The following is a 20,083-nucleotide window of genomic DNA, read 5'->3' on the forward strand; positions in this document are numbered from 1 at the left end:
GAGCAGCCTGCTGTAGTTGGAGGTGTCCCTGCTGCAGTTGGAGGTGTCCCTGCTGCAGTTGGAGGTGTCCCTGCTGCCTGCAGAGGGGTTGGACAAGATGAGCTTTGAGGGCCCCTTCCCACCCAATACAGTCTGTGAATTTCCATGCCCTATGGCAAGATCAGCACCTCCCTCACCTCCCTGCTGACAGATGCCTGCCCAGTTTCTTCTCCAGGTCTGCCTCCCTGGGCAGCCCATTTGGTGTTCTGCTTTACTTCAGCTTGGGAAAAGTGTGATTTAATTCCCCCTGGCTGCCATCTGAATGCATTACTTCCTGGATGGATTTAAAGACTGATTTATTGCCTTCTTCTTTGCAGACCTTTTAGACACTTGAAGACTTCTCACACCCTTCCCCAGTCACCTTTCCTCTACACCACTGGTTCATTGGAGTGTTCTCTGAGGTTCCTTCCAGCCTGAGCCATTCTGTGATTGTATGAACATCCCCTTCACAGTAGCTGTGCTTGTGCTTGGCAGAAGCCTCCAGCTCTCACTGCTGGTCCTGAAGGGTGACTGATGGCAGTTCTGAGGATGTCACTTTGTTTCAGGGGATTCCACACCTCCAGTTTTACCTGGCAGTCACAAAGCTACTCCTCCAGCTTCCTGCAGCAGAAAAGGGGACTGGAAATCAGCCTGACCAACCTTGGCTGCCACCTTGCTACTGCAACAGGACAGCTCTGCAGCACCCAGGCACAAGAACAGGATGATCCTCCACAAAATTCAGAGGTGGGAGGGAGGATCCCTCCTGCAGCATCTTTGTATAACACACTTTAAGTTCCAGACAGAGACAGTGTCACAGTCATCTCAGTTTATTGCTGGCCTTATGCCAACTGCTGTATTAGAAACATACACACACACACAAAAGGCACTAAAAGGATTTTCTCCACATGGTTGTGATTCTATGGCTTCAGTCACATTATGTTAAGGTAAATTAAAGTGCTAGCCTCCAGCTGGGGAGCAGAAGGCAAGTATTAGTGCTTAATATCCAGTAAAGAGAGTTACTCCTCTATGTTCCCACCCACCTCATGTAGCAGGGGAGAGGTAAGGCTGAGACAGGCTAAAAATTCACGTCCCCAGCTCCTACATTAGGCCTGTACTTGCTAATCTATGTCAGTCCCTACAGCAGAAACATCAAAGCCTGGCTCAGAGCTTTGCAGTGCTTGCCTGGCACAAGGGAAAAAAAGAAAACAAAACACCCTTCCTCCTTGTCAGGCACAGGGAGGTGCAGCTGGGTAGAGACCACATCACTGTGGTAATGAATTTCCCTTTACCTTTGAAGTACAAGAGAAAAGAGAGAAATCAGTTGGCAGGCTACTGAAAGAAGGGTTTTGTATCCAGCAGGTCCCCAAGAGGAATTCAAAACATCATTTTCTGCAAGAAGATCAAATTCAGTAGGCCAAAGCTCTGCTGCCAGATCATCAAGACTCCTCTTTCTTCCTTAGGAGGGGCTGCCACAGGCTGGGATAATGATCAGAGCTGACCAAGGAGGGCTGGGCTGCACATTGCCAGCAGCTCAAAGGCAAATGGAGCAAAGGAACAACAACAACAACAACAACAAATTCCATTGTTGAAAAAGGAGAGGAAGCCCTTGAAGACAAGTAGCCCCTAAGTGATGCTCCATTATGGTATGGACTGCCAGCACTCTCTCCTTCTAGAGGTATTCACTTCCATGCTAAAAAGAGGAGCTGCTGCTGGCTACCTTTGGTCTTCAAGAACACTTTATCATCCTGCCCAGCAACCTCTTCTTCCAAACACTTCCTTGGCAGGCTCACACACTTCAGATCCAAACTGGAAGTAATTCCAAGCCCAACCACAAGAGTTTAAGGTAAAGTGGGGCACTGGCTGAGCCTCCTCAATTCCACCTTTTAATAGAGGAGACCAGCACCTTTTCAGTTCTGTTTTCAGACAACATCAGGGCTTAATAAGAGTACCTGAGCCCAGCTTAGAGCAGTCTCTGCTCACATCTCCCAAGAGATTAAACAAGGAGACCTTGCACCAGAAAGCAGCAGAACACACAGGCCTGACCCTAAGGAAGGACCACTGTTTCTCCCATATAATGTGCAAATGTTAGTGTCAGAACTGGTGCTCTGCCAAGCCAGGAGCAACAGGGACTGCCTGCCATGTTAAGACAGTTGGACACAACATTCCTCCTTCCACCCAGGTGACACTGCTAGGCAAAGGGTAAGCCAGGAGCAAGGATGCAGTTGCAGGGCAGACTTAAGGCATTTTCAAATGGTAGAACCCATTCAAGCAGTGAGGGAACACACAAGAAACCTTGTGGCCATGGGAGAGGGGACTAGACAGGAGAATATAACCCATGAATGCCCAGCTCCAGCAATGAGCTTTTCTTCTCCCAAGGGATTCTGACAGCACCACCAACTATGTTCCCTTCCCCCCCGGGAGCTTACACAACTAGAAACACACCCTGGCAGTTGTTCTGACTCAGTGAGCTCTGAGCCAGGCTTCTCTCATTAACTCCAGGTTCCAGAGCTCTTTGTTATGCTGGGATTTTTCATGTAACATCAAAACCACAGAGCAAGCTCCTCATCACAGTATGATGAATGGGAGGTTGTTGTACCTGGAGTCACAGGGAGCTCAGGCACACACGTGATGGGAAGTTGAGTGCTTGTGAGTGCTTCCAGGCTCACAGCTGTGGAAACCCACTTCCCTGCAAACCACAGCAGCAGCAGCACTCAGACAAGCTTCTCCACACACTGTCCTTCACCAAACCCCTCAGCCATAGCCCAGTGCAGCAATCAGAGGTGGTGGCCAACAGGCCCTTGGCTCACATTATCACAGGAAAAGAAGAAAGTGCTGATTTCCTGGGGCACAAGCTGGCTCTCACAGGACTGCAGATCCAGCAGATGATCAGAAGCTCAGATCACACCACTCCTCAGCAACCAGCACACTGCATTCACACCACTGCCTGCAGAGAACAGGTCCATCAACCCAAACCCTTCAGAACACTCACACTTGACTTCAGGCCATTGCAAGCACAGCTCCTAACCTGCCTGAGCCCACTGTAGACTACCTGAATGCAGGAACCTTTGCCTGAATTCCAGCTTTCCAGTGCAAACATGATCAGTTCTGAGTCATACCCCCAGGACAGTCTCTATGCAGTTATTTCACAACCCTGCACTAAAAGAGAGGAACATCAATATCTCCTCATTGAGCAGCCATGTTCCAAGTCCTGCTTCTGTTTGGGAAACATTACTCTGTCTTCTCCCCGTCAGGTAACGTGTCATAGCACCAAACTCAGCTGTGATGACACAGGGCAAGGAAAAGGGCAGAATTCACTTATTCAGGGGACAAAAATCAATCTGGAAGTTACTGTAAGACATGTTGATTTCCAAAGTGCCACAGGAAGGATCAAAACCTGCCAGAAGATCAACGCTGTTTGCTTGCTGCCTACTTTGAGTCACTGTTTCAGCTTCAGGTGTGGCCTTGCTAGTGTGAGGATCCCCACAAGGGAGGAGAGGACACCACAGAAACCAATCACTCCTGGGTTGGTCTTGTAGATGGCCAGTGTATCCAGAGGGCCTGGGAGGTCACAGAGGTTCTTCACCAAGTCCAGCAGCAAAGCAGGATGCCTCTTCAGCACCTGGAACAGCAGGAGGAGGAACCCAGGGAAACCCTCAGATTTCACACATCCTACTTCCCGACGGCAGAAGTTCTCCTTCACCTTTTCTTCCTGTATAGCTTGTTCCAGCCTCCAGGAGATCTCATACCAGTCCCTACCCAGGTTCAGCAGCAGTGAGATGTAGTAACACTTGGTGGCCCAGCTGTGCCACTTGGGCCTGTCGATGTCGGGCCGCAGCCCCACGCTCTTCAGCCACAGGACCGTGTCACAGACAAAGTAGAGGGCTCGGGACAGGTTGGAGGCTGTGAGGCAGAAGCGAGGAACCACATCTGACAGCTGTGTCGTCCTCCTGGCTGCCACCAAGGCGTGCACCACGTTGCCCAGCCTGAACACTGCAAGGAAGCCCCACAAAGGTTAGCACAGCCTGGCCCTTACCGCAGGCTGACCCGCGCGGGACAACCTGCCACGTCCCTGCACACGTGTGCCCTTGGAAACCTCTGTGGGCTTTGAGCATTTGTGTGCTCAAGCATCCTCTTCTCAGAGCATGAGAAGCTAGGATGAGTGAGGAAAGGGGTGTCAGCACCTCAGTTCTGTCCTGACCACCCCCACACAAATTCTGCCAATAGCCAGGACTTGCAGCCTTCTCCTGCTGCTCCATCCTCGGTGCCTGGGTTCTCTCTGGACCACAATCACCCATGGATACACAGATTGGGTTGGGTTGGAAGGGACCTTAAAGATCATCCAGTTCCAACCCCCCTGCCATGAGCAGGGACTGCTCCCACTGGCCCAGGTTGCTCAAGGCCTCATCCAACCTGGCCTCGCACACCTTCAGGGAAGAGGCATCCACAAGCTCCCTGGGCAACCTGTTCCAGCTCCCGAACGGCATGTTGCCAAGACAGCCATGAATGAGTTAGTGGCAGCAAAAAGTGACAGAGCTGCCAGTTCCAGCTGTATGCTGCACTGGATTTCACCTAGCTCTGTGGGGAGGAGATGTTACTGCACTAACCCCACTGCCATCTTGGGCTGTGGCTTCCCTAAGCCTCTGTGGAAGGTGGTGGTTAATGTGCTGAGCACAATGAGACCCCAGTCCCTCCTCAGCCACGAATTTGTCAGAGGCAGATGCAGCTCCCTGCAGACAGGAATAGCTCTAACATTGCCTGATTTCTTCTGCTGCCCAGTTTGGGTTTTGCCCCCTGCACGCTAACATGATATTATGCAAACCACTTTGAATAACCTGCTGCCCTGGTAGATGTTGGCAGCACCCAAGCTTAGTCCTGGATTTAGGCTTGACATCTACTCCTAATTTGTTTAGAAGCAGCAACAGAATTATGGCTGATAAACCAGCTGGCCTCTCTGCTTAGGAATTCACCATGCTGTGGAGCTAGCTGGGGAAAAAAAAAAACACCAAAACAAATCCATGGCAACTCATGAAATCAGAATCTTTGCCTCATACATTGAAATTGTTCCTGGATTGAGCAATTGCTAAGTGGGTGCAAGATCAACCCTAAGCAGCGATGACGACAGCAACCATAATGGATGCAGCTGTGACACAGAACAATGTGGTGCAAGCAATTGAGACTATGAGAAAAAAAGGATTGAAGGGAAAAATCATTTAGTGGAGGGTTAAAGGAAATTCATGTGTGAAGTAGGAGATAAAAAGCCATGCTCAAGTCTGGTCCCTCAGAGGCGATCTTTAACGGAATGATGATCTTTAACATTAGGCCTGCTCAACCCCATCACTTAGAAAGTCTAACAAGAGGGCACCAAGACAGCCCTGCACCATAACCCTTTGGTCTGTCCTTGTACAGAGGTGACAATTTGATCTCTGCAGCAACAGCTGCCTGTTCACTTACCTCCCTACTTCTCCCCATGGTAATTCAGGTTTCCTCACTGGAGAGGAGGTTGAGAGGTGATGGAGGTCTACTTGGCCATACCTAGCCTGGCAAGCCAAGGCAGGAATAAGGTCTACTGACAGTTTCCATTGGGTGGCTATGGGCTAAGTTACCTACAGAAAAGGCAGAGCTGTTTTGCTGGGAGGTAGAAGTGAAAAGGGACTTATCCCTCCAGACACCAGGTACTTACTTTTCCGGCCAGAACTCATGCTAGATTCCAACTGCTTGAGTTTCATTACCAGCTTCTCTTTATCAGTCTTATGCTCTATTAGATAGCTAAGCAACATGCATGTGAACTGAGTGGCTCTGGAATGGAGAAAACGAGGAAAAGGGTACACAGGTGAAACACAGGCACTTCACAGCGATGGCAGCAGCAGGGCAAAGTTTATTTCCGAGCTTAAGGTCACCCCTCTCGCCCCCTGGCTGCGCCAGGGCGAGTTCTACCCGGGAGCAGGGGCGCCGAGCGCAGGAGGGGCGGCTGAGGACAGGCGGAGCGGCGAGCAAGGGAGCAGCAGTGCGGCGGCAGAGGGGCCGCTGCCCGCCCGGGGAGCCCGGGCGGCAACCCCGCCTGCGGCAGGGGCTTCCCCGGGAGGTGCAGCGGGGATGCTCCGCCCCACGGGGGTCCCCGGGAAGCCGTCCCCGCGGGGCCGCTGCCCGCAGGGGCCGAGCCGCCGGCCACGGCATGAGCAGGCCGCCCGGCCCCGCACTCACCGGAAGAGCTGGTCCCGGCCCTGGCTACGGTTGGTGAAGTCCACGAAGGCCTCCATGGCAGCGGCGACGGAGGGGCGGCGGGCGCGGGAGGGGCGCGGGAGGGGCGCGGGAGGTGCGCGGGGGCCGCGGCCGCTCCGCCCCGCCCCGCCCGGGTCCCGCCCCGCAGAGGGAACCTCCGGCTCCGGGCTGCGTTCCCGGCCGGGCTGCGCGCCGTTGCCGCGGTAACCGTCAAGCACGGGGCAGGTGTCGCCGCTAAAGGCTCTCCCCGGCTGCCGGCGCCTGCGGCCGTTACCTTCGGGAAGGTGGGAAGGGAGCGGCTGGGTTGCCGGCCCGGTCCCTCGGTTCCCGGCCCGCACTCTGCGGCTGGGCCGCTGTGCGGGGTGACGGCGGCGGGGAGGCGCCCGGCGTGAGCCCGAGCTGCCCCGGCCCCGCTGTGCAGGAGGGAAGCTCAGCAAGCAGCCGGTGGCTTGGGAAGCAGGGTCGTAGCTCGCAGTGCAATCACCTGCTCTCCAAGTGAATTGTCGGGGGGGTTTATCTCGGGGGTTGTGCCTTTAAAGGTCCCTTTCCATCCCAAAGCATCGCAAGATTCCATGGATCTAATCCAGGCCGAATTAAGTCTCCTAACGAGGGCACCAATGAATATTTTTTCCGCAGTGCCTTGTCACTATTCTCAGACAAACTGGTGCCAAAGCTTTCACACTCTTGTTTCCTGTAGGTAGCTTGCAGACATCTGCGTGGCTCAGCACTCCCAGGACAAAACCCCGGAGGAACAGAGGTAATGCAGGGGACAAAACGCTCTGTGTAGAACAGGGCTGTCTATCTGTGCTGAAAGGGATCTTCCTTGCCTTGCAGAGACCATTAATCACCTTTTTCTTCACCCCCCCACCCCCAACCCCATTACCTCATGCAGGTAGATATTGCACGTTTCTTCACTCTTCTGCATCTTCTGTGGGTCCCACGTCCGTGGTGTGGCTTGCGTCTGGAAGGGCAGCAGCATGGCTGTGTATCCCCGGAGGCACCCCCTGGAGATTCCTCCTCCATCTGAGAAGGACTGGCTAAAGGACGAGGAGGAGAGTTTCTTCCTGCAGGATCCCGACCGAGAGCGTGCTGCCTTGCCTCAGCCCTTCAGGATGATCAACAAGCTGGTGATGCTGGTTCTTGAGAATGCTATGGAAATCATTGAAAGAAGGGAGATGCTCCAAGAAGCACAAAAACCGAAGAGCCAGCCCACAAAATGCTTTCCTACAGCTGAATTCCAGGTACAGAGCCCCTCGGAGCAGAGGCAGAGTTAAGCACCGTAGTGGTTTTCCTGGAGCGTATCCGTTCAGCTGCTTTTACACTCTTCTGTTCATCACCTTCCTCAGAAGCCACCACCAGCTCACTGCTTTCACTTGAAAAGGCTGCAGCTTCTAAGCTGGTCTGACAGGTTCTGCTTCCCACCCACCTATCACACCTCTCTGAAAAGAGAGAAGCAGATATTAAGCAGCTTTTAATTCACCTTCTGCTTCTCAGGCTGGCTCCACCCTTGTTTGCTGAGGAGAAGGCAGCTAGTCCTTAGCAGTGGGCAAACTCAGCTCTGTCTTCTGGGGTACACCCTGGCTGGAGGGTCAGGAGCAGGAGGGCAGTGCTGCCCTCCCCATTGCTGTGTGGAGGTATCCAGGAGGATGCAGTGATGTCTGCTGGTGCTCTACCCAGAGGAGCTCAGTATCATAGAATCACAGAATCAGTAAGGTTGGAAAAGATCTCAGAGATCACCAAGTCCAACCTGTCACCCAGCACCTCATGACTACTAGACCATGGCACCAAGTGCCATGTCCAGTCCCCTCTTGAATACCTCCAGGGATGGTGACTCCACCACCTCCCTGGGCAGCACATTCCAATGGCTAACAACTCTGTCTGTGAAGAACTTTCTCCTCACATAGAGTCTAAACCTCCCCTGGCACAGCTTGAGACTGTGTCCTCTTGTTCTGGTGCTGGTTGCCGGGGAGAAGAGACCAATCCCCTCCTGGCTACAACCTCCCTTCAGGTAGTTGTAGAGAGCAATGAGGTCTCCCATTGAAGCTCTGTGGGAAGGCTGAGTGCTCCTCAGCTCTTGGCCTTTAAAGCCCCTTCTGTTTGCCAGCAGGGGAGAGGTGGGAGCAAACTTTCTCCTTCCCAACACAGAGCAATCTCTCTGGTGGGAATGAGAGGCCTTTCCCTGCTCTTCTGATGAAAGCTCAGGCAAAAATGCCTCCCTTGCAGAGTCAATGATTTCTGCTGGTGAAGGACTGGGAGTCTCTTGCTAGCACGGCTGATGTGGGGAGGCAGTTGGGTACACTCATCTTTTCCCTTTCTTGGCAGGTAACTGGAAGAGCCAATTGCCTTGCAGTGTCTGGGACATGCATCTTTGTTGGCCTGTCCGTGGGCCTGGCTGCCTTCAAGGTGTCTGACTGTGAGGAGCTCAGTGCCTGGGATGCAGCCAGCACAGAGATTTGTGCCGTCCGTGCTTCGCAGCTGGGGAAGGAGCACCACGTCCTGCTGGCTGTGGATGAAATGGGTTGGTGTGGCCTGGCTTTCCTTGGCTGGCTGGGGATGGCTGTGCTCTGGGGCTGAAGAGCTGACAGCTGCTGGATCAGGAGGAAGATGGGAATGGCTGACAGGGTTCCTAGAAAGCCTTGCACAGAGGGCGTTTGATGGCAGGCTGGAGGGTGGCTGTGATTAGCAGAGGGTGTGGGTTTCATGTCCTCTTTGGCACAGCAGAGGCAGGTGCAGAGCTGAGTGTGGGAGATTCTAGGGACACCTCAGACCAGGCTTTTCAAACTGGCTTATCCATCTCTTGTCTACAGTTGAGTGTTCATTGCTGCTGGCATAAGGAAGCCAGTGAAAGTTTAGTGCTGGAAGCAGTGGGATGCTCTTCCTTGAGCCCAGGAAAAAATATTGTCCTGTTCACTCTCCTGTACATGTTGTAACAGCCTTCTCCAAAGAGCATGGCTGCCATCTGTTCACTTTTCTCCTCCTCCTTCTGTTACTTTTGTGTTTCTGTTGCAGGACTTGTCTGGCTTTTCTGCTTTCACAAGGAAAGCTTCTTGCTCATTAAAATCCTGAATGAAGTGGTAAGTACTGCCACAGACACTGGGCAAAGGCTGGTAAGGAGTCAATCATAAGGAGTGCTAATTGCTCTCAAGAATTTCTGTCATGAGCAGCAGCAGCAGCACTCTGAGAGTGCTGCTCAATATTCATTCCTGTTCTGCTCACAGTCTGTCTGGCCTTCACCCTGTTGAGAGCTGTGGAGGGCCACAGAACTCTGAATCAGGGATCTTGCTTTGGTGCCAGCACTATTTTCTTTGGCAGGAGGATATCAGGATGCAAAGTACTTGTGTGGAGGTGGTGCTGTCTCCAGGAGGTGATTACACAGGAGTCCTGCTGCAAGGCAAGTGCAGCAACATGGTTTGTTGGGGGATGGCTGCTGTGTTCTAGCAGAGGGGCCAGCAGCAATGCTTTTGAAGTGTTCAAAATGTTCTGGGTTCACAGGGATCCTGTTCCTAACCCTCCCACTCCCTCCTCCAGCTGAGAAAGCTGGTCCTGCCACTTTCCATCCTCTCCAAGAGGCCTGCTGTGGATCAGGGCTGATCCCCAAAGTGAGCTGTCTGTAACTGGCCAGCACAGTTCCCAGCTCCCAGGAGGCTCAGTGAAAGCAACTTTCCTGCTTCCTCAGAAGAATCAAACTCACTTTTTCCTCTGCTTTGCTATGGCTCCCTGGGACACTGGGAATAGGTACATCTGAAGAATGTTCTCCACAGGCATAAGCCAGACAGCAAAGGCTCCAAAATCACTGCAACAACCTCCTTGCCACAACATTTTTCTGCTTCATGGCAGCTGCCTGTGTCAACCCATTTGCTGCTGGCAGGCTTTCTGATCCCTTGTTTGGTGGAATCTGCCTGAACATACAGTGAGAGATCAAGATAAGTGGCACACACAGAACCACTGTGAGACCATGTCTCACTTTCTACTTTATCTCAGAGGGAAAATAACTTGGAGCCTCTCCACGGTGGGTATTGGAGCTGGAGGCTGAGGTGTCAGTCTCAATCAAGCATGTGAAGCCTTGAGGAGGAGGAGGGGTGGGATTTTATATTGAAAGAAAAAATAGTAATCCAGATGATGTTTTAAGGCCATAAGGTAGCAGAGGCTGCTTGCTTGAGAGACCTTTTCTCCTCTTCTCCAATTGCTCAACGTGGTTTCTCAATGCAGACAGTACAAAAGCTTGGCTGGAGATCTACCAATTGCCTAAGGAGTCCTGGCTGAAGGAGATGGAAAAGAACTCAGGAGCTGCAACAGGGCTGGTTTGTGGGGAAAGGAGGTCAAGCTGGACATCTGTGGTACAAAACAGTTCCATCTCCCACTGTGCCTTATTTGCTTGTACCCTTTTGCCTACAGGTCCTTCCCCAAGCCTTGCTCCAGCAGGCAGTGACAGCAAGATACAGGCTGAACAAGTCTGTTGGCCCAGGGGGATGGAGTCTGTGTCTGTGTGGCTGTGCTGCTGCCCATCCCACATTTCACAAGGCTTTTTTTGTTACTGGGACATGTTTACTCTCCCAAGACAGGCTTTTAAATGAGGCTCCCTTGGTCCCAGTGCTAGTCCTGCTACCCCTCCCTGAAACTGGCAGCTCCTTCCCCAGCAGTGTTGCCCCATCTGAGGGTGCCCTGCACAAGGGCATTCCACAGGGCTTCTCCTTTATGCTACTGGGGGAAGGTTAAGGAGTGGGAATTGGGCCTGGTGCCTCCACTTAGAAGTCTGGTCCTGAACCATGGTTTGTGTTTTAGGCTGTCTGCAAGAGGAGGCTGGTGGGGTCGTGGCTGAACCCTCCTGAGCAGGACTGGGTCTCTGCCTGTTTGCACTGACCACTGCCACCTCTGGTTCTTTGGCAGAAAACTGGAGCTGCATGGAGGGTTCAGCTGAAGTGATAACTGGCCTCAGCTGTTACACAGAACTTTAGGTGCTAGCTCAGTGGTCAACCCTCTCCTGCACTGCTTCCACCCGGATAGATTTTACCTCCCAACACACAAACATCTTCTGCCCAGCACCTCCAGCTAACCCTCTGTGATGCCTGCCTTGTACCTCCTTCCTTCCCCTTTTCAGCAGAGGCTTTTCTGGCCATTTAAGAGGGAGGTGCTTCTCAGCCCTGTCTTCAAGGCAGACATTCCCCTTCACTTGGCCAAGCCAAAAGCCAACACCCAGACATTCCCTCTTTGCTGATTCCATGTAAGGTACTCAAGTCCCTGTCCCTTCCTTCTCAGACATGGTTGACTCTTATGTAGCCAGCTGTCAGTGTGTGTGTGGGGGGGCTGGTGGTGATGATGGGGATACCCCAGTGCTAGTCCCCTGCTAGGATTTTCCATTCTTGGGCTCTCTGAAGTAAAACCTGGTTCTTAGAGTCAGCAGCACTCTGCCACCTTTAGTCCTGCTTTCCCTGCCCCCTCCCCCCCCCTATCTTTTTCCCTGTACCTTCCTGTGCCCCATGCAATAAGCGGAGGCTGCTCAATGCACAGAGACAGGAGGTGCTTGGGCAGGACATCCTTTGTGATGCTGAGAAAGCAGTGACCTCCCTGAAGCTTCTGTGTTTTGATGATTGAGCTTAAACCCAGTAGCTCCTAGGCAGGGTCAGCCCAACTTTGCATACAGTTACTTTAGAAAGCATTTGATTCCCATGGGCAGAGGAAACTCAGCAGTACAGGGGGCACAGGACAGTTCTCAGGCTGACATTTTCATTGCAGGACTCTCATGTGTCTGCAAACAATGCTGATGCAAAGCTGAGCCTCCCAGTGCTGCTGCTGAAGGTGAAGCCACACAAACCCATTACAGGTCAGGACCAATCCTGTGCTTGCAAAGTGAAGCCTCCTTCAGCTGTCAAAGGGGTCATGGCCCTTATGGCTACAGAACAGGTCAGAGAGTTCCAGTAGCATGATCCCTGGTGCCTTCCTGACCTCTCTTTGGAGTCCCTTGTAATGCTGTAGTTGCTCCTTCTCCAACCATCTCAGGTGTCACCTCTGTGAGCACAAAATACTTCAGTGTGTCTTGGAGTGGGTGTCATACACCCTTGGCTTCCTTGTCAGCAGAGAGCAAGGAAGTTGCTTCCTAGGTTGACAGGTTGCCCAGGGAGGTGGTGGAAGCCTCATCCCTGGAGGTGTTTGCAGCCAGGCTGGATGTGGCTGTGAGCAACCTGCTGTAGTGTGAGGTGTCCCTGCCCATGGCAGGGGTTTGGAACTGGCTGATGCTTGAGCTCCCTTCCAACCCTAACAATTCTATGGTTCTATGACAGCAACCCTGGTTTGCCACTCTGAGTCCTGGATTCACAGGAAGGTGCTGAGGCTGGGGAGGGAGCAGAGCACAGGCTGGAACACTGCCCAGGCAGAATGCCCCAGGCAGGCAGAGTGAGCTGGGCCCTCAGATGACTTGCCCTAGTCCCTGCCTTCAGGGACCAATGACATGGCAAGTGCCACATGTTCTCAGTGTTGACATCCCTCCACCAGGGAGATGCCATGTGTCCCTTCAGGACAATGGCACCCTGAAGGAAGGATACTCCAAGTGCCTCAGAGCTCTCCATGAGGCCTGCTCCTCCAAGGCTGTGCCTTTTTCCCTTGTGTCCCTAATCCAGGCAGTAGTTTTAAAAGCCCTTTGGATGCTCTGAAGGAAGTGGATGATGACAGCATGCTTGGCCTGGGGTACAACCACCTAATGAAGGCCTCCCAGTGGGAGCTGCATGAAGCAATCTTCTGCAGAACTTACAAGGAGTATCTGAAGGTGGTGGATGAGACAGAAGGCAAGGAGGAGACCCCCAGGTGAGTGGGAGCATCAGCCAGGATTTCAGTCCATGAGACATCAACCCTGGGTCCTTTTCAAGCACAGAGGGAAGCCTCTGTCACAGCTTTGCTCCCCTCATCCCAAGTTCCAGGGCAGGGGGCTAGAACCAGGCCTTGTTGCAGTGCTGCTTGCTTACCAAAGCTTTGCTTTTACAACTAGCTCTTCTTTTTTTTTTCTCCCCAGACATGCTACTTTTCACTTTATTTTGCCCAGCTGGATCCTACAGGTGGGACCTGCAATCAAAGTCCAGCCAGGTAACCCAAATGGATAAGAAGCTGTTAAGCTGTGAAGCCCATCACTGCATGACTGGGAGCTCCAGTTAGAGCTCACTGGCTCTGGCTTGGCTTCACTGTGTGAATTCCATCTCCATGGACATAAGCCTGGATGCAAATGTCTGAGACTCACAAGTCTGGCATGGAATCAAAGCAACTTAGCTCCATGGTTTAAAAACCAACCAACCAACCAACCAAACAAGAAACAAATGGAACAGCAAACCCAGCACAAAAATCCCCCCCAGAGCACCACAGAAAATGAGCAGGCAAATAATCAAAAGTAACAGACAAAGGGAGAGCTTGTTGTGGCTTAGTTTCTGTGTCAGGGGAACCATGAGAGCTCTAACAAGAGTTTTCTGATGGTGTTTTGGTGTTCTGTATGGTTCCTTTCTTTGTCCCCAAACTCCTCCTCTCTCTTCTTGTCCCCTTCACTGGACCAGATGTTCCAGCTGGCATCAGTGTGCACTGGGAGGGAAGCCACAACCTCTGCTTCTACTCACTTCACCCACTCAAGGAGAGAGCAGGTAAGAGGGTCTCTCTTTCTCTAGCAGAGCACTCTGTGGGGAGAAGGAGTGTTCAGTGGCCAGTGGCTGTTGTTCAGTCAGACCTTGGTGATTCAGGGAAATGAGGAATGGGGAGGGGAGTTGCCCCATGTCTTGTAGGTTGGGCTGGATGCTAGGGCTCCATGCTGGAGCCACTCTGGCAGGAGGCCCCAGAGTGGTTTAGTGGTCATGAGGTGTTGGCTGACAGGTTGGACTTGATGATCTCTGAGGTCTTTTCCAACCTTATTGATTCTATGTTGTAGCAGCAAATTGGAACCAAATCCTCTCTTGAGAGAGAGTGCCCTGCACCTTCTTACAGTTACCTCTCTTCATGTCCTCCTGTTTAGATTCTGATCCAAACCCTGATGTTGTGTGGCCATGTGCAGCTCCAATTGTGTGCTCTGCTGTTAGCTTCTGCTCCAGGTACCTGGCACTGGCATGTGAAGATGCAACAATAACTATCTGGGATAAGCACCTAGGTGAGTTTGCCCTTTGGGACTGTGTGGTGGGGTCACAGTGGATAAACTGCTCCCTTCCCTGGGGGTTTCAGGCTCTGGGAACTGGCAGTGAATTTACAGCCAGTCTACAAACAGTTTGGACTCCTTCACGGGATGCTTGGCAGGAGTTGCCAGCACAGTGTGACAGCCTTAGCCCTGACAGACCCATTCCCATCCACAGCAGTGCAGGGGATGTGGACTGCTGCAGCAAGGCCTTCTGCCTGCCTTGCCCTGAGGCTGTGGGACAGGCAGTATTTGCCACTTCAGCCTGAGGCCATCTTTGAGGCTGTTGGGGCATCACAGTCCAGGCTGCTACCGGTGCTAGTGTCCTCCTGCCATGGTGCAGGGATTCTCCTGGCAGAAGAGAACTTTCTGCTCTCAGGATTGTTCTGGTGGCTTCTGCCTCTGAGCAGGCCACTGTCCAAGCTAAACTGTCCTTGGATTCCTTCCTAAGCAGCTGGGTTTGGTTTGTTTTTCCCCCCTCTCCTTCCCCAGGATACCCACTCTCTGTGACTGCCGTTCCAGAGGAACGCCGCATCCGTAGCCTCCACTTCCTGCAGAGCTCTACAGCTGCCAGGGATGAGACTCCTTGTCCTGGTGCAGCTCCTGCCTGCCCCATGGTGCAGCTCCTAGTGCTGTGTACAGACAGCTCTTTCTATTTGGTGAAAGCACCCAGGACTGGGAAGTCCAGCATCATGCTTCTGGCAGACAGGTGAGGTAGAACAAGTTCTGCACCCTGAGGGCAGTGCAAGAACACTGCAGCAGGTTGCCCAGGGAGGTGATTGAGGCCCCAACCCTGGAGATATTCAAGGTGAGGATCACAGGATGTCAGGGGGTGGAAGGGACCCAAAGAGATCATCAAGTCCAACCCCCCCTGCCAGAGCAGGACCATACAATATAGCTGAAGTCACAGAGGAACACATCCAGACAGACCTTGAAAGTCTCCAGAGTAGGAGACTCCACAACCTCTCTGGGCAGCCTGCTCCAGTGCTCTGTGACCCTTACAGTAAAGAAGTTCCCCCTTGTGTTGAGGTGGAATCTGCTGTGCTGCAGCTTACATCCATTGCTCCTTGTCCTATCCCAGGGAGCAAGTGAGCAGAGCCTGGCCCCTTCCTCCTGACACCCAGCCCTCACACAAGCTCAACAGGGCTCTGGGCAGCCTGATCTAGTTGAGGATGTCCCTGCTGACTGCAGGGGATGTTGGATTGGATTACCTTTGGATCTCCCTTCCAACCCAGACCATTGTGTGGTTCTGTGTCTCTGACAGATCTCACTCCAGCCAAAGCCCCCTTGTGGGGTGGTAGGCAGGTCCAGGTGGTCAGGGAACCCCAGGTTTCTATAGGGAGCTTTCTTCTGCTGTTACTCAGGTAGCTCTGCCATGCTGCTGCCAGCAGCAAGGGTGGTTCTGCCAGGAGTCAGTGCTGAAATCCAGTGGCTATGGCAGAGTTAGGGCTGTCTCTGGGGTCCACAAAGCAGAACTCAGGTCCTTGCAGCCCTGCTCCAGGGCTGCCATTCCGCTGGGTGGGTCTCTGCCAAGTACCATGGGAGCTTTTGCCTTTTCTCTTCTGCCAGAGTAACTTTCCCCCAGAAGCCAGAGTAAGCATTTCTTGCTTTATCCATCAATGTTGTGTTGATGTATTCCCTTGGTTTGAGGGGAGGGCTCAGCTCTAGGAAAGCTGCAGCTCTGCAGGCTGTGGCTTTGTGCCTCTATGGCAGGCTGGGGATTGGCATCTCCAGCGTAGCTCCTAGGCAGGTCTGCACAAGGATGGGCCTCAGGGCTTCCTGCCCAGGAGAAGACAACCATTTCCTCCATGGTTAGAACTTCATGCCAGCCTGTGTGCCACACACTGCCATGCTCACAGGCTGTCACTCCACAGCAGGGCCACGAGGCAGTGCCATCAACATGAGTCTGTTTTACAGGCCTGAAGATGCAGACCTCGCGGTCAGTGCGGTGGTGCCCGTCCTGGCCCTCCCCAGTGCAGTGAGTATCAGTGCCAGCCCTCTTCACTGCTGGGGCAGATCACAGGTCCACCTGGGCCAGGATCCTGTTTCCAAGTAATGGCTGTAACTGGATGCCTGGAAAACAAGGAACAGAGCAATCAGATGTGGTAGTGCCCTCACATCCTTTCTCAGCCCCCAACTGTTGTTAGCTTGGGGGCTTCCTTCCAGAGGCCCTGGAGACCTGCACATGGACAGGTCCAGCTGCAAAGATGACAGGATCTGAGCATGAAGCTTCAGGCATCAGGGTCAGATATGAGAGGGCATCATGGTGAGGAGAAGTTACCAGCACAGGTCCAGCCAGACCTTTCAAGGAGCCTTAAAGTTTTCAGGCATGGGAGGGAAAGGACAAAAAGTTGCTCACCAGAGCAAGCTGTGCAGAAGAGTGGAACTAGTTCATTTCTAACCCTCTCTACTGCCCCTTTCCAATCCCAACCTACAGCAATTCCAGTCCAGGTTCCCTGCACAGCCTGTTCTTGATCTTCTCTGGCCCTAGGACTACTGAGCAGGCAAAGAAAACAGCAGCAGGGTTGAGGATGTGAAGTGCTGAATGTCATTCCACGTCCTTTGTAGGAAATGCTTTTCACTCCTTTTGCATCTCTTTCTAAGTGTTAACTTGCTGTTTGAGGTCCTGGCCTTCTCCTGGGATGGCAAGGTGTCCCTGATGAACACTGCCACATCACAGATCCTTTGCTGCTTCACTCCTCCACCTTCTCACGCTGTAGCATCCCCCTGGCAGCCAGTGTTCAGCATGGATGGTGTGAACTGCTGCTTGCTGCTTCGAGGTGGGCAGCCTTAGCTATGTGCTCACTGGGTGCCTTCAGCTGTGCACTGCTCCTTGATAGTTCTCACTGGCTGACTCTGCTCTTGTTTCTGTGTAGGAGATAAGCAGCAGCAGCAGGAGGGAGATACCTTGGCACACAACCACAGCACTATCTTCCTTTTTGACTTCAACTCCTACCCACTGAAGGAAGCTTTCCCAAAGGAACCAGATTTGCCTCTCAAATCCTTACAGAACCTGCCTTGGATGGAGAGATGTAAGAAGTTCTTGTGTGATAGGTAAGCTCCCTCCTGCCTGAGAGGGGAGGGCAGCTGCACTGCTGGGAGCTGTGATGTGGTTCAGGTCTCACTCTGGAGCTCCTGCATTCTGAGTGCTGTGACAGATTTCTGTCTGGGGAAGGCTGATGTTCAGGTAGCTGGCTTCCTAACAGACACCCAGGACCCTTCCTCCACTCCCTTCTGTCCTTCCTGGAACAACTTCAGAGCTGTAAGCCAGGATGCTGGGGGAAGCTTTGTCCTTCCAGGTCTAGTTCTACTGTGCTCCTGTGCAAGCTCGTCAGGAAATGATCCTCACTTCAGTGCCTGCCTAGTCCCTTTGACAGCAGAGACAGATAGAGTGGGGATCCCTGGCACCTTGCTCCTCCCCCCCATCCCGAGGTTTATTTAATGTTTAGGCAGAGCTGTGTTGGAGGTTTCTCGGTTTGAAACGGTCCCCAGCGCCTCAGGCCGTGGTTGCAGAGCTGCTGCGTTGAGTTCATGCTGTCAGTAGGTGGCAATGTGACCTCTGTTATCGGGGCACCTTTTCCCTCTTGGGAACTTCTGCCCGGTCCGTGCCAGCGCTCCTCTGTTTGTTCTTTTCACTGTGCCTTCATTCTCCCACCTGAGATGGAGCAGGTGGGTGCAGGTGTCGCCTCACAGCACACATCACCTGCTAATCCCCAATTCCTTGTCTCCAGGGTGACTCTTCTGCTGTTGCCTGGCTGGTTAAGTGCAGAGAAGTTTCATCCTGTGCTACCAGCCACCCATTCTGTCCCTCCCTCCCTCCCTCCCTCCCTCCCTCCCTCCCTCCCATAAAGCTGAAGAGGAGACTCTTGTCTGCCTCATAACACAAAAACAGGGGAGAATTCACCTCCAGGGGTATCTTGCTCCCTGGGTGCTGAGAGCTCGAGCCAGAGCAGAGCAAATACAACTGTAGTGAGCCCTGTGCCTACAGAGGCCAGCAGGTGAAGAGAAAGGTGAAGGTCACTGCTGTCAAGAACAGTAAACTTGAGCATGAGGGTTGCCCAGGGAGGTGTCTGGGGCCTCATCCCTGGAGATATTCAAGGTGAAGCTCAACAGGGCTCTGGGCAGCCTGATCTAATTGAGGATGTCCCTGCTGACTGCAGAGGGGGAGTGGATGACCTTTGGAGGTCCCTTCCAACCCAAACCATTCTATGATTCTATGAGGGAGTCACTGAGGGGTTTGGACACAAGAAGTCAGAACTGTTTAATTTACAATGAGCCCCTTGGAGGCACCCTTGGAGGAACCAGGCTAAAGTTGTCTGAGCACCAGGGTCTCTTTTAATCTGCCTTTTCTCCCCGTGTTAGGCAGCAGAAGCTGCTGGGAAGTGAAGAGGAGTTATCTGAGTACTGGAGCTCACTGCAGGCACAAGCAGTTGCCATGGACCAGGAAAGAGTGAAGGTGAAGGGCCAGAAGAAGCCATAGTCAGCCAGGCTCTGCACTCACAGTCCTGCAGATCTGTGATCCAGCACTGATACTTTGATAGCAGCTCAGTTCAACTCTCCTGCTGCTGTCCAGCCTGGAGCAGTTTGTCCTCTGGAGCAGCTGCCTGGCTGCCACTGCTCAGCCACAAGGATCTGCAGCCCTGCCTCTCCCCTTGCCTAACCCTCTGCCTCTTCCAGCAGGCTTCAGCCCCTCCTCAGCAGAGCCAAATGCTGCTGCTGGAAGAATCTCCAGGTGGGAAAGGCCACTGCTTGGAGGTGGCAGGCCCAGCATCTGTGTGGTTCAGCCAAGTGCTTGTGCTGCATCTCTGGGTCCTCCCAGAGACCTGGAGTGTCAGGGCAATGTGGTGTGTCACAGTGTCCCACTGTAATAAAGCCTTTTCTCCATCACAAGTCTCTTGCTCTTAACAGGACTGGCATTTTATTGTACTCTGGTGTTCTGTCCTGTTGTTGTTGAGGCTCACCTCTGTGTCTTATCTTCTGCTCTGACCCAAAGGGGCAGGCAGCAGCATCCTTCAGCTTAGCAAGAGAGCTGGTCTTTTCAACTGGCCATGAAGGGGGCAGAGCACAGCAGTGCCACTGCAGAGTGTCAGGCCTGACCTAGGCTCTTCTGCAGCCTGGTTGTTTCTTTTGACTTCAAAGCAGGCAGTACAGAGAAGCTCTCTGGGTTGTGGTGAGGCTAGAGCTGGTTTTGGAGCCAAGAACCAATGTCACTGAGGAGCAGGACAGAAACTGGGGGGTGGAGAGAAGTTAGGGCTGTGCTGAAGCAAAGGCAGGCCAGGAGCAGGGCCAGCATGTTGGTTCAAAGGCCATAAAAAGCTGAAGCTCGTCCTGTGGGAATAAAGTCATCCAGTCTGTCGTGGAGGTAGGACTGGGGAGAAGCATTCCACTTGTTTCCCAGTGCCAGGTGCCTGGGTTTGCTGTGGAGAAGGAGCAGCTCTTTGAACTAAACCTCACTATTTGCTACCTTTGTGCAGAGCTGTGGGGGCCAGAGCAAAGCCCTTTTGTGCTGTCATTTTCCATCTGCCACAGATTACAGCTTCACAGCTCCTCTGATTGTTATGGGTACTGATCCTGGGCTGAGTGAGCTCTTCCCATCTGCCTCAGTACAAAGTCAAGTGGGTTAGCTCCAACCACCTTCAATGCCTCTTTAAACTGAGCCACCTGGTTCAGCACTGCAGTGAACAAGGAATAATTCCTGAAGCTTGCTTCTGT

The 20,083-nt window shown here is 52.9% G+C and overlaps 2 protein-coding genes across 3 annotated transcripts; one reads left to right on the forward strand and one right to left on the reverse strand.

Moving 5' to 3' along the window:
• Positions 1–343: 343 nt before the first annotated feature.
• Positions 344–7,652, reverse strand: PEX11A (peroxisomal biogenesis factor 11 alpha). 2 transcript variants are annotated; one of them, XM_068143425.1, is made up of 3 exons: positions 7,121–7,652; positions 5,699–5,814; positions 344–4,008 (listed from the first exon to the last, which is right to left on the reverse strand). In XM_068143425.1, exons 1-3 carry the CDS (start codon positions 7,258–7,260, stop codon positions 3,455–3,457), a joined length of 810 nt encoding a protein of 269 aa, XP_067999526.1. In that variant the 5' UTR covers positions 7,261–7,652; the 3' UTR covers positions 344–3,454. The 2 variants fall into 2 exon arrangements, with proteins under 2 accessions (XP_067999526.1, XP_067999527.1); XM_068143426.1 differs by lacking the exon at positions 7,121–7,652 and adding an exon at positions 6,220–6,341.
• Positions 7,215–19,261, forward strand: WDR93 (WD repeat domain 93). Its single transcript, XM_068143427.1, has 15 exons — positions 7,215–7,478; positions 8,560–8,755; positions 9,247–9,311; positions 9,550–9,628; positions 10,447–10,574; positions 11,971–12,058; positions 12,852–13,035; positions 13,241–13,311; positions 13,770–13,853; positions 14,219–14,350; positions 14,864–15,080; positions 16,289–16,349; positions 16,995–17,151; positions 17,248–17,425; positions 18,734–19,261. Exons 1-15 carry the CDS (start codon positions 7,215–7,217, stop codon positions 18,849–18,851), a joined length of 2,022 nt encoding a protein of 673 aa, XP_067999528.1. The 3' UTR covers positions 18,852–19,261.
• The last annotated feature ends 822 nt before the right edge of the window (positions 19,262–20,083 follow it).

The sequence above is a fragment of the Melanerpes formicivorus genome, unplaced genomic scaffold (assembly GCF_026170545.1).
Source record: "Melanerpes formicivorus ecotype bairdi unplaced genomic scaffold, bMelFor1.0.p_v2 SCAF_10, whole genome shotgun sequence".
NCBI lineage: Eukaryota > Metazoa > Chordata > Aves > Piciformes > Picidae > Melanerpes > Melanerpes formicivorus.

Coding starts and splice junctions, on each gene's coding strand:
- WDR93 (XM_068143427.1), top strand. CDS start 7,215: ATGGCTGTGTATCCCCGGAGGCACCCCCTGGAGATTCCTCCTCCATCT. Junction 7,479..8,559: donor TTCCTACAGCTGAATTCCAG/GTACAGAGCCCC, acceptor CTTTCTTGGCAG/GTAACTGGAAGAGCCAATTG. Junction 13,854..14,218: donor CCCACTCAAGGAGAGAGCAG/GTAAGAGGGTCT, acceptor CCTCCTGTTTAG/ATTCTGATCCAAACCCTGAT.
- PEX11A (XM_068143425.1), bottom strand. CDS start 7,260: ATGGAGGAGGAATCTCCAGGGGGTGCCTCCGGGGATACACAGCCATGC. Junction 5,815..7,120: donor GCAATATCTACCTGCATGAG/GTAATGGGGTTG, acceptor TCTCCATTCCAG/AGCCACTCAGTTCACATGCA. Junction 4,009..5,698: donor CATGAGTTCTGGCCGGAAAA/GTAAGTACCTGG, acceptor GCTTCCTTGCAG/TGTTCAGGCTGGGCAACGTG.